General features: G+C 32.4%; 1 protein-coding gene across 8 annotated transcripts in view; it reads right to left on the bottom strand.

The window, feature by feature from the left end:
* Positions 1-14,195, bottom strand: part of LOC100877022 (uncharacterized) — a 286,611-nt gene that overhangs the window by 56,744 nt on the left and 215,672 nt on the right. For all 8 annotated transcript variants that reach the window (XR_013039187.1, XR_013039188.1, XM_076534881.1 and 5 more), the window contains exon 3: positions 12,712-13,071. Coding sequence is in view for 6 of the 8 variants with exons in the window: in XM_076534881.1 (XP_076390996.1) it covers positions 12,712-13,071 (360 nt within the window). In the remaining 2 variants the exon portion in view is untranslated. The remainder of the gene's footprint in view (positions 1-12,711; positions 13,072-14,195) is intronic.

The following is a 14,195-nucleotide window of genomic DNA, read 5'->3' as shown; positions in this document are numbered from 1 at the left end:
CTTGAAACTTCACACATTTCAAGATCTAAATAAAAACAACTTTAAGTTCAATATTGAGCAAAATCGGATAAAAATTAAAGGAGTTAGACTTAATTTTAGCCCAGAACGAGGTCCTTTCACTAGAAATAGCAGAAATCTGGTCTTTTCTCCTTGGTGAACGTCTCATTAGACTATTTGAGGTCCTGAGAAGGTCGAAAGGACCAGTTTAATTAGTTAGGCGAATATCTTTAGTATTCCGGCTTTTTCTTCAGAGGAATTAAGGAAGTGGCGCGTTAATCTTTTTGGCCTAGCATAGGTTCTGCAGACAATATTCGAGATACTTTTCCGAAAATTTAGAAACGACTTAGGAGTCTGGTTTCAAACAACTTTTTAATTGGGTTAGCTCTCTTGGAGGACATACTCAGGTACATATATATGTATACAATGGAAGAAAAGGAGCTAATATTTTTTCTTCACATGATTATTTATTATAAAAGTATTCTTTCTTAAAACTCTCTTTTAGCCAAAAACCATGGCATAAAAGCAAGCCTAAGTATGCCACATCTGAGGAGAACAAGACATATGTTGCACTTTCAAGAGCAAAAAGGCTCGAAGATATTGAACTACTCTCATATCCATCTTGGGAGCGTCTTGACTTGATAAGAAGGCAAAGAGGATTTAAAGAGAGAATTGAGTTTATCAAATCAAAATGGAGCTCTGAGGAAGAACAAAGGGGATAATAAAAAATTGTTAGTTAATAGAAAAATTTATCTAGATAAGTAAATTCAATATTATTTGTCTTAATTAGACTGATGAATCGAAGCGACTGTATGTCGGCTTTGAGTGAATTTAATTTATTATTAAAGTCTTGCTGTCAGCAGCGCCCTCACTGATTGTTTAAAAAATGAATATTTTATTGATAAACCGTGAGTAAGTTTGCAAAAACATTTATTCGGTCAGCGTGAGTTACGCTTCGCCTCGCTCAGACTCTACTGTGAGCAGTACTCCTAGTATAGAACATAACAAAACAGTTTTTCTTAATTGGTAGGTGTATTTACAGGACTGCTACAAATTAGTTTTTACAATTTCATTTTGAAATTCTTACTTCATGTTAATAAAAATTCTTGTTCATAAAAATTTCATTTTTCCGCAACGATGTGATGACCTTTACAGCGATAACTAAAGGTGTAATATGATGAATTTTATTTTTCTTTCATTTATTCAGAGTCAGAATAATTTTGTGTCATGGCTACTTATACCAATATGTCATTTTGACTGGTACTTTTGAAAATAGAAAAGTATCCTATTATGTGTTTACCGAACCTGACATCGTTTATTACACATTTAGGTACATTTATGCTTTGTTATAAAACTTTTTGCACGCAATGCCTTATTTGGTGCCACAACACGACATAAACATGGCAGCAATGTAACGTAACATAGTTATTGATGTTGTTTCAGATGATTATTTTGTATACTATAGTCGTTGAAATAGGATCTAATTCTTGCTTACATAACGATATACAAGTCCAAAAAATGACTAAACGGCTGAAAATCGCTGAATTGTTGCAAAGAGCGAACAATATACTAATGGAATACTCTGATATCGAGGACAGTGAATTGCATGAGCTCGAAAAATGTGGATTAGAAGAAAATGAAAGTGAAGTTAATATTGACAATGAGATTATAGACAAAGAAAATGTTCAATAGTCTTCGTTAAGTGAATTAGCAAATATTTGAAATTTCCGTAGAAGTTATGCTTGTGCGCATTCAAGTGCTGAAAATAAAAATGTAGGTGTACGAGACCATCAAAATGCTGTAGACGACATTAGTTAGGAAAAAATGAAAGAAGTGACCAATTACATTATTATTGTTATAATAGTTGTCGTTATACAGTAGTTTTAATTCCGTTACATGGAATTCCTTTTACAAGACAGTATAGATTTTGCAAGATATGAAAATATTCTGTCATTACATATTTTTTAAAAACCAAGTTCTATGACAATACTAGTAGCAAAGTTCATTTTTATTACCCAATAAATAAATCGATAGTGGATTACTGCTGCAGAAAGGATGTTGCAAAATTCGGGTATGTTTTCCTTGAAAAGTTGTTGTTATTTCTGTAACGTTTCCTTTAAGTTTTTTTTTAATAATGGACGATCTTAATTATCATGTGTATCTTTTGAAATATTAAATATCAAAATACAACTGAAAACATAAAAAATTTACAGTAGATATTGTTATTTGTGATTGAATTTTTGGGAATGAACACTTATATTTCATTTATTTTTTTTTACGAATATTGCAATAAATTTGTAGATTATCTATTATTAATTTTCAGCTTCTCTATTGATATTATATTATATAGTATTATATTGTATTAATATAACATGCTACATTATAATGTAATAATTATACAAAAGCAGTATCATGTTTCACCTCTGAAAAAAATGCCAACTTCCATTGTCTTTAAATAAATAGATATTTTACAAAACAGTATGCGCAGTCAAACTTGCCACTAAAAAAATAATACAAATTTTTATATTACAAGTTTTTAAGACATTGAGAAAAATACCATCCCCAATTTCAAGGGATGTTTTCACGTATGGTTAGGCTAATATGTATAATTGTCAATATATAAAATATGGGTGAAATATTTTTTCAAAAACTACGTACTGTGTAAGTTTCATTACAATCGGTAACTAAATTGGGAAATCTCCCTTATCAGAAAGTTATCCTTCCGATAACAAAAAGCGAAGGAGACAGCAATTCCTCACCGACAATATTCTGTCGGTCGAGGAAATATGACTACCTAACGATTCCTCGTTAAAACCATTTGAAATCTCTTTTCAACGAACAATCGATACTTCAGAAGGACGGAGTGAAGTAGGTTGAAATTTCCCTACCAGCAATCGTAATTGTCCTATTCGAAAAATATGCTTATTTGATCAAAAAAATAACCAGATTGCATAACCAGAATAATAAATAAACGATCAACAATCTGTTAGTCGTTATTTACATTCAGATAACTCTTAACACTTTTACACTCTATTTGTAATTAAGATGTCATCAATTATGAATCTTAATAACGCGGACTTCTATGCTCGTTTTGTTGAAGTTATTCCAGGAATCATTTTACGACAATGTACGAAAGTTGCCTAATGTGGAGAGGATCCCGAATTGGGGTAGGTCTGAAATCTGATCAGATAAGAAGTACAGTATTCACGAATATTGTGATAGTATAGTTTTAGCATTCGTCTTTATAATTTCAAGGGGAGGTACTTGGAATGATACTGAACAACTTTCTCTTTTATAAAAATGTCGACTGGGGCTTAGTTTTTGAATTATTAATGGAAAACACTGACGAATCAGAGTGCGAGAGTAGCGTGCCCCCGGTCGCGAGAGCGATAGCTTCGAGCTTGATGGCTGAGCGCGGTCGTGAACAAGCATGTTTTCACCGTGGCCGTGCAATTGCCAACAGAAAACCGCTACGTCAAAGTTAAATCAAATAACAAGTGAAATGATCAAGAATAAGAATGGATTATGAATTATTTACACATAGGTGATAAACCAATTATTTGTTGTTAATTTAAACCGAATGAAACGAATTTTAAAAATTTTATGTAATTGATATCAAAGCAAAGAATATCCGAGTTACTGTAAAGAGAGAAGAGGCTAAATGCCGAAGAGCCTCGGCAAAAGTTTGCCAAAAAAGAGGGGAAGTATTAATGCCCGTCCATTTTAGGATGAAGAGAATCATTCTGTCACTATGCCCGCTATTATTTTTTTATATTTTACATGTGTTTTTTTTTACGGTACAAAAAGTATCGTTGAACACGTTTTGCTCGAATTTTGACGAGCTCACGATCAGTCCGCGATTTTATTCCGAATTTTCAGTTTTTATTGTATTTTTTATTGATGGAATATGAGAAGGTTATTATATTTAAAATAACACAAAAACACAGTCACTTTCAAAAGACTAAACGAATTTATTATTTAAGAAAAGCTATTTCGAAGGACATCCTTAAAATTTGTTAATTAAACTTGATTTCTAAATATTAAAAACGCGATTCTAAATAACCCACTATATTTTTATACGTGTGAAAAATTATTAGGAAAACAATAACGAAGAAATATATGGATTTTATTTTATTAACATACGAAGGTCCGATCAAAATCGAGCGGTATCTTACAAGTAATCGATAAACGGAAGAACTTGTTAATCGACTTCTAAATACATACATTTATTTTTGCTAATTTCATTGAAATAAAAATTCGATATCTATTTTTAGTATTTCGCTTACATTTACAGAATTTTCTATGTTAATAAATTTTTGTATGTTCTAGTACTTTATTTTTGGTAAGTTATGTTGTTCTCTCTTTTTTAATCCGCAATTTTTATTGCGATTTCTATTTTTCGAAATTTTTGTGTGAAATATAATTTTTTTCCTCTTCTTACAGATTTTTATGTTTCAAATTTTTTTTATGTTTCAAATTTTATTTTTTAATAAGTTACAATATTTAGTGCACTAATTTTATGTTAATTTCGCGCTTGTGGAAGGAAGGGTGGGCTCGAGCGCTAATTTTTCTTCACCAGATGATGAAAAGCTTGCGCAAATTGTAAGTGTCTTTTGTTCTAACTTGCACTCATTTTTGCGACAATTTTTAGAAGATACGTGTTTTTGGAATTTGTTGTTTGTTGCAATGTTTATTAGATATATAATTTAACATCACCTCCTGTGAAGAGGGGCAATCAGTATTTTCATTAAAAATATCATTATTTTTACAATCTTTTAAAATATTTTAGAAATTTTATACCTCTTCATATGTCGTTAATTGATTTTTGAATAATTATTGTAAGCCTCGCAGGTATGAGCGTGATGCGGTTATGATCAACGCCGTAAGGAACATAGGCTTTTATGGCCAATTCTGCTTTTATACCTTTACAGGTGTAAAGTCTTCAATCTAAATAAAATATTTAGAAGAAATAGAATTAATAAGAAAATAGAATTAAATTAAATTATTTTTTAACAATATTGGCCATAAAAGCCTATGTTCCTTTACTGTTGGATAATGCAATAAACACGCAGCTGTTGTGAACTGAAAATGTTGGTGTAGCGTCTGGGACACATCTTTGCAAGGCAGTATCCTCTGTACGGTCAGACTTCTCTACAACGGAGGCTGGGAGAAATAGGAAACACCTCACTGCATGGGTATCCTCTCTACGATAAGACTTCTCTACAACGAAAACAGGAAGAAATAGCATGCCCTTCGCGGATGTGTCACTTGTTCTTGCCAGTATTTTTGGTTCATTTTTGCCTCGTAGTTCACGTAAGGCACGATTCAACTATCCTTTGCTTCAGGATGGCAAAGCTCACTTGGCAGAAAATGTTAATTTCCCTTTTCTTAGAAACTTCTAGCTTTCTTCCCTTTTCCTTTGTTTTTTTTTTTGCTTCAATTTTAGAATGAGAGGCACGTGCGCGGGCTTTAGAATAACTATGTTATGGATTAGTGTATAAGTATTAGTTTGCCTCTTCCTTTCTCTTCTTGCGTTTCATTTTAGTGTATATCCCACGAAATTAGTATTAAATTTATAAGTAAGTTTTTACATAAGCGCTTACAACTATAAGTTGCACCCATTTTAATAATTCGTGAAATTTTTTGCGCTTGATAGATAATGCTGGTCAATCTTCTTGTGAAGGTTCTTCTAACTTTCTTCCCTTCCTCGCTTTGCTTAGTATACTGTTTTAAATAACGCGAGTGCAACCTTAGAATACAAGCGTATTAAATTTTAAGTTGTACAGCGTGCGTGTGTGTGGTGCAAGTTCTTTATTATTTTAAAATAAAGAACGTAAAGAACTTACATATGCGAGTCTATTGGCTAAGTAGAGTAAAAACTCATTTATCGTTCCGATAAAGATTGTAGTAATTGGAGGGTGGTAATGATTTGGAGATAAGGTAGGTCACTGTCGTAGCCACCCCCACGTGGTGTGATCTGGTAATCGGTATCGTTTTTTAAAAGCTACGATTCTTGTTTCAATAAAAGTTTTATTTATTTTGCAATAGTTTCTTTTACACTAAGGCCTATTTCTTGGAACGAAGATCTATGTGTTTGTTTAATGCGCATCTGGATTCTAGGAGTTCGTATGTTAAAGCATTGAGTACTCGTCGATAGTAAAGCAAGGCACTGATTTTTGCATGATCGATTCAGCGTACAGAACAGGAAATTACATAAGATCATAGATGTAACGTATAGTTTGTTTGGGCTGTTCTTCGAAAAGTCCTCATGCACTAAATCATGTCAAAGCTTGCAAATAAGCTCGTTTTTGAGGAATAAATCATCTATGAAAAAAATTATTGAAAATTCCAAATAAATTTTTTATCATTTTTGTCACTTCTTACCTTATTAACGATCGCCTATTCTGAAAACGATGCTGTGAATTAAACAAAATTTTGAAAATAGGTGTTAAGGAACTATTTCTTCCCTACGAATTTCTCCCCTAAATGTGAAAAAATTCAACGATTAATTATGCAATGCGTACTATAATTTGTTTGAAAGTGTCTGTTGATGTTAACATCGAATGTTGAATATTTAATATTTCAGAGTGTAGATAACCGATTAAATTGTGTGGAAATGAGACAATTTGACTCCCGTTCAAGTATTACCACTTTATTTATTCTGCTTTAACTTTCTCATTTCACCCGGTTAAAACTAAATTACAAAGCATTTCAAAAAGTTACCAGTGTATGCTGCTATATAAATTATTGTATACCGTGCTTATCAAACGGGATGAAAAATTCCATTTTTTACGCGACATTTACACGGTGATGGTTTCGGAATATTATTTGCTTATCGTATAGCGTTAAATGAACGTTTCGCGATTGGATATTTAGATAGCGGATATTTTCGTCGTTTTTAAAATGTTTGAACAAGATAATTCCGTTTAAAAGTTTATGACACGCGTAGATTGTAATTAAGATAGCAAATTAATATTTTCACCAAATGGAATAAAATGTGGAAGAACGTTTTTTTAGATAGTGGAAGATGCATGTTTTCGGTCAGAAATGTAATCGACGAGTTCAAAGATAAAACTTACTAGTCCAAAAATTATATTTCAAGATATTTGGAAATATCTACTTTCTTTGTACAATACTATTACTTTTATAGCGTTGTTCTCTATTGAAGACAAGCACGTTAATCTAGATGAACATTTGTATACATCTATGGTTAAATTTACATAACCATTTTATTTTTATATGATTACTGTATTCTTACAAGTAAAATGAAAGGATTTAAAGTAAAGGTACCAGTAGTTGACACTTTAAGGAATTTTTTGTCTATTTGTTCACATAGTCCAGGCTAAGTTCACTTTATGGAAAATTTATGATTAGCAGTCGCTGCACACACTATTCTTCTATTATATTACAACAAGTATTCATTCCTGATGGGGGTTGTAAATATTTTTCTTTTTTTCTTCTAAACGTAATATTTGATTCAATAGTTGACACCCAGCGAAAACAGAAAATTTAGTAGTTGACATCCTTTTGTTTCAGTAGCTGACACAGGGAGAAAATCCAATTAATGAACTAGTCTTGACAATGTGTGAATACAGAATTTCTTTGAACATTTAAAAAAGATTATTCTTGAGTAAGTTTACAAAAAAATATTTAATAATTAAGGGATAATATGAAGAGTTAATAACAAATATTTAATATAAAGAGTTCGAACACTCCTCATATTGAAGGTATCCTCATATCAGTTTTTATTGCATTTTCTTCTGCATCAGTCAATATTCTGGCTGGACCCATTTTTCTTTTAATTGGATGTTTGCCTCCAACCTTGTATTTTAAAGTTACCCTCGGGACACTAAACACCCTAGCTGCCATTTTATACGGAGTTTGATGGAGCCGGACATCTTCCACAGCCGCTTGCATAGTCTCTTCTGTATAATTTTTTAAGTTTACCTTCGTAGGAGGCATCTCAAAATTGACAGAAGAACAAAATCAGTAGTTTACACGCAGTAATTTAATAGCTGACCCCCATGTCAACTACTGAATAATAGACTATTACAAGTTTCAGTAGTTAATACGGAGTGTATTTAGACAATTTAGCATTGTTTGTTGCCAATTTTAATAAATAAACCTCTTTCTAAGTTTCAAACAACATAAACGAATGCCTTTGTTACTCACAGTGATTAAATAATACAAACTTGCAATATTTACATTTTAACCAAATCCTTAGCGATTTATATAAGAAAACACTGAAAAATCGTAAGAGCCGAATGGATATTGAATGGCAAATATGCACAATAAGCCACTGAAGCGTGACAGTATAGAGATTAATAAAGTTTGATGTATTCCAACTTTTCTTATTTATTTACTTTTTTTTTTAAAAAGTGTCAAGTACTGGTACAGTGTCAACTACTGATGCTCCTACCTTAATGCACACGTTAGTTCTTCATCACGATGAACGTTAACAAATGATTTGAGCTAACCTCACGTCAGTCCGAAAAAGAAAGCAGTTCATTCTCATTTAAAATTTTTGTTATAAAATTTTTTAATGAAATATTTAAGACCTTACATTTATACATTTTCTTTAATTTTCTTTAATTTTATTGATTGAATATTCAGGTATCTAGTATATTCTGTACATATTGTTATCTTTGTAGATCTATACAATTCTCCCAACCTATACATCATTCACATAACCTTTACAGTTTAAACAAAAAAATTCTCGACTTCTTACTTTTAAAAGTTTCCTAAAAACTGAATGTAATAGCAATAACTGTTCTTAAATCCAAACCACGTAGAAAATTTACGAAATAATACAGTAATAACAGAAGCGATTGTCTTGCTTTAAATGTGACCAACATTGAAATTGTTTACAGAGAAATGATTATTAAGCAAATATTTAACACAATATTTAAAGAATTATTTGTTTCTTTTCTAGCCAGTAATAATTCTGTTTGAATATCTATAATTTGCAAAAAGTTGAATTTGATTTACAAAAGGAAACCCGCAATTTGGCGAATATGACCTACGAGGAGATTAATTTGGTGTGCAGAAACCTGTAATACGACTGTAAACAATTATTGGGACGCGATAAATAAGCCGCCTAGCAAATTTATTTTTGAAAATCCAATAAAGAGCAACATAATAAAATATTGGACTACTATGGCGATTCGTCGTGCAGCGAAGCACGTCGCCACAAACTTCATTCGCACGTGCGAACGTTAATTTGAAACACGCGTGTTAGCACCAGCTTTAGGAATAACCTTGCTGCCATAACAGGTGTAGCTACTGGCAAGAGGAACTTTGAGGCTAAAGTGTATAAATTCAAATATAATGACCTTAGTTGTTCTAAAACTTCAAAAGGGTGGTGCTGTGCAAATAAAGTTTAAATATCGATCATAAGGGCATCATGGAATCTGAAACCAGTCACTTTGATTCGGTAGTTGCACTATTAAATAGGAAATTAATGGCTCGATTTTACGTTAAACAGATATGTAATTACCGTAAATGAACTAATTAGCTTCAATGGGAATCACAGCAGATAGTGTCGAAATTGCGTAACGATAACAACCATTATTTACTCAAAATGTTCCAAATATGTTTATGGCGAGCAAAAAGACAAATGTCTGTTTTGATACAAATCATAATGAACACTTGTGTAAATATAAATATAATAAATAAGTATGATAAATAATAAATATACATTTCACATATAAATATGTGAATAAATTCACATATACATATTCATATACACATGTGTAAATTAGATAGCATACGTTGTGCATGATCAACTTTGTACCACAAAAATGTTTAAGTTAAATGTCGTTAAACGTTAATTTTTCAATAAACATCAGTCAAACTATTTTATATTTACTGTATAAATAAACATACTTCATAGAAGGTAAAATATTTCACGCCTTTTTACGCGAGTATAAAATGACGTAACCTTAAGTTGATATTAAACCTTTTAAAACTTTAAACGTTCTAGGGTCTAGGGTTAATAGTGGTTTAATCCTTACTTGGATCGAAAACTTTAATAACGTAGATGGTGTTCCAGACCGTAGCAACCCTTGTATATGGAATTGCATATTATTATCCTATTATTGCAAAAAGCTGTGCGAAATGAATTTTGATTTACTGTAGACGTAACTCTTTAACGATAACAAAGTGTAAAATCGAGTTGTAAAAATTTAATAATACAAATGATTTAAATAACTGAATATTCAATATAACATTATAAACAATTTTAACAAAATTCTCTGTATTTGCACACTACAACACTTTTAATGAATTCAACATTTTGTCACTGACATCTTTCATGTAAATCCTCTTTCATTTCGCTTCCAATCTTGAACTTCCTTTACAATTAAAAACAGTCTTCCACAATAGACATTTTCATGACGGTTCAATACAGACTTTTTTTTGTTTGATTACTGCAAATATTTTCAGTGATTTAAATTTCTTGAAAATTTTATTTGAAAAACTGTAACAAAGTTAATTTAGAACGAACAATTTTAACAAAGGTTATTAATGTTATTTTATAATATAATATATAGATATTAAGGAATATAGAAATATTTTTTTCAAATTTTGAGCATCTAGCCTTCTGGGTTGCAAAAAGGTGCAATACTTTAACAAGATAATGCAGCTGAATTTTACGAAAAAATATATTAGCAGAGACAATACTTTCTGGAATACCGTTACATTTTCCGACGGAAGCAAATTTAACATTTCTCATTCTGATGGACGCAATTATGCGCGGAGAAGATGCAACTGAAATGGAAATGCGAAATTTACATCCGACTGTGAAACACGGAGGTGGTTCTGTCATAGCGTGGGCTTATATGGCAGCTAATGATACCGGAAACCCAGTGTTTATAGATGGGATTTCAGACAAATACATGTATTTGAATATATTGAAGCGAATGTTAAAAATACCAGAATAGCTTTGTTATAAAATTTTTACTTGCAAGAGAATAACGATCCCAAATATATTCCTTATATTTCGTTTATATTTATTGTATCAGATTATGCAAGAAAAGTTCGAAATAGTATATAATCTAATTCACAGATTTTAATTATGCGTTTTATTTTGAATGTTCTAGTTTTCGTAATTTTTGTGTCAGCACATTTCTAGACTTCAGAATATCCAAATTTTAGTTAGCTTCACATCCCCCAATACAAAACTCTCAAATATCGTTTGTGGACATAGAACAATTAAATTCCTAAATTCCAAGGTTTTCAGATCACTAGATTCCAAAATTCCAAGGTTCTCAGATCACTAGATTCCAAAATTCCAAGGTTCTCAGATCACTAGATCCCAAAATTCCAAGGTTCTCAGATCACTAGATTCCAAAATTCTAAAGTTCTTAGATCACTAGATTTCCAAATTTCTAGATCCTCGAATCTTCAGATCTTCAAATCGCTCGATCTCCTAATCATTAGATAACCTACTATCTACATCCCCGAATCTCTAGATTTAGGTATTTTTGGATACCAAATTTGTAGACCTTGGAAATCCTAATCCCCGAATCCTGAATTCCTTAATTCCTAAATTCCTGAATTTCTACATCCCTAAATCTCTAAATCTTGAAATTCTTAAGTACTAAATTTGTAGCCCCCGAACTTCCTAGATCGCCAAATTCTTAGATCCCCAAATTGCTACATCCTCAAATTCATAAATCTCAAAAACCTAGAATCCCTGTATTTCTACACGAAAATACCCTTTCAGTACTTAAATTTATCTCCACATTCTCAAATACCAAAATCCTAAATCTACCGGTGTCCAAATTGCGTGTCTCGAAATTCTTAATTCATTCGGAATTTCTCAAATCCCCTAAAATCCTTAATAGGCAATAATTAAGAGAGTTAAGATCCAGATTCGTTGTTGTCCGTACATTTGTTCGTATGCCGTGTGGATCGTGATGAATGGGAGACGAAAACGGTGGAACTTTATTTCGAGAGAAGAAACAATTACCGTAGATGTGGATATAAATCGGTATGGTATAAAGAACGTTAAACCAATATTCGCTGTTGACGGTGAAGATATAATGTTCGTACTTTCTCTTACGATCAGTCTATTTACTTCAATAACACAAAAATTAACAAACAGTTACAAAATGATTCAACAGATCTGTAGTTTACAATAGACTCAAGCGATACGATATTCTATGTTTTATGCTCTTTTCCGAAAGTGGACAGAAATAGCAAATGAAAAGAAAAAGTATAGAAAGTCGATGTGAAAGAGAAAGTCGACAAAAGTCGTAGGATACAGGTCTGGCTGCCAAATGTGCAATATGACCAGGCTAGCACGAGACCCTGGGAAAATCGAAAGTTGAAATAGGAAATAAGTGTTTAGAAACGTCGAAAAATAAAGAGAAATTTGGGAAAATTTAGAAAAAGACAATTCTATACTTAAACCGTAGATGGCTGTCCTAGGTTTAAGGGAGCACCTCCCACCTTGCAGTTTCAATGTAACGTACTGACATTCGAGTTGACCACTCGAAATATTTATGGACTGTTTTTCTTTGTAGCCGCGCAATAGTTCCTACCGCCAAAAATACATATGAATCTAAGAAACCATTTTTCTTCTTGAACCAATTGGGGTCGTAGACAGGCAGGCCCCTGGGACAGCCTCGTACGCGCCAGATACAGAATTGTCTACAATAAGTATGTTGCGTTTCGGCAAAGACAAGGTGGCAGACACAACGGAATACTTACAAAACACAACCATAGAGGCACTTGCAGACCTCTCGTCCGCGAAGGTGGATATGACACAGGTATACTCGCCGGTAAGATCGATATCAGGCTTATTCAATTTCATGGCTCGGTACTCGGTGTACGGATCATTGCTAGCTTTGTACTTCAGGTCGATGTACTTTCGCGCGGTATCCCCAGCTAACGGCTGCCTGCCGTGTATCCATTGATAAGCCACTTCGTTGGTGTTGTAGAACCATTTCACGACTAATCCCTTGGTCGGTGTGTTTTCGAGATCGTAGTCGCAGTCCAGAATCACGTAATCAGTGCCGTTTTTTACGATTGGCGGGACGTTCACGCTTTTTATTATCAGCGGCCAGCTTTCTGAAAAATCATAAGAAAAGCAATGGTGAAAAAGCTGTTGGCAATCGATTCCCGGGGAGGCGTCCTCCTCGTATCTTTCTCGGTTCCCGGAATTGAGGGAGAATCTTACGGGATAGCAGTGAATCCCTTTAGCAAGAAAAACGGCGACGAGAATTGCGACCTCTCTTTTTTATGACCGACGATCGGTGACGGTGATACGAACATAGTTTTACCGTGAAATACGAAGGAAGTATTTTCTAGCTTGCCGTTGGAAAGCTTGCTTTCGAGATATACTGGAGTTTGTACAGGGCGGTATAGGTAAACATCTTGGCTTTGGACAATACAAAATGTAGGTAAATTGTATGTAAACTTCAAAATGAAAAGATAATGTAGGAATCTAAATATTATAATTGCTAGCTTTATTTTTGGAAAATGGAGTTGGGATATCGTCCAAATATAATTTATATTTAGGTTTTTCCCTTCAGTAGTCAGGAATACAAAATTATATATATTGTTTATTGTAAACTTGAAACTATTGTTACATTTTATCGAAATTTTGAAATTTAACCTGTAGTTTATCTACATAAATTAAAAAGAAAAATAAATTAGCATTTTATATGAACGATTTTGAAATAATGTAATACTTATAGTACCTTCCAAACAAATAAATGATTAAAAATCTGTTAATATGATTCAGATTAATATACAAAAATAACTTTATTTTTTCTCAACAAGAAATAAGTCCCAGTATAAAAGACCAAATATACTACGCCAATTTTCGGAGTTGCTTTCGTCCTTTAAATACGAATATACAGGTGGCTCAATGATTTTTTCACATAAATAGATTAATACTTTTTAGTAAAGAATATGAAGGAGTATCAGCTGATGCAATAAAAAATATACGTTTTCATTTAAAAAAAACACTAATGACCTTCATATGTCCTTTGCACGTCCACCTACAAAAAAAATATACCACCACCATATGCCCCTCTTAAAACCATTCAACTTCATCTGAAACATTGTTTGCTATGAGTAATAATAATGACGCAAATCTAGATGGCAAAATGTGGTGAGCCACTTTGTAGATCGCAACAATAAAGTATTAAATAATTTGCGAGTTCTATATTGCACCACAATTTCAACAA

This window comes from Megachile rotundata, chromosome 8, assembly GCF_050947335.1.
Source record: "Megachile rotundata isolate GNS110a chromosome 8, iyMegRotu1, whole genome shotgun sequence".
In the NCBI taxonomy this organism is placed as follows: domain Eukaryota; kingdom Metazoa; phylum Arthropoda; class Insecta; order Hymenoptera; family Megachilidae; genus Megachile; species Megachile rotundata.
The sequence above is the reverse complement of the archived record's forward strand: the minus strand, read 5'-3'. Positions and strand labels throughout refer to the sequence as shown.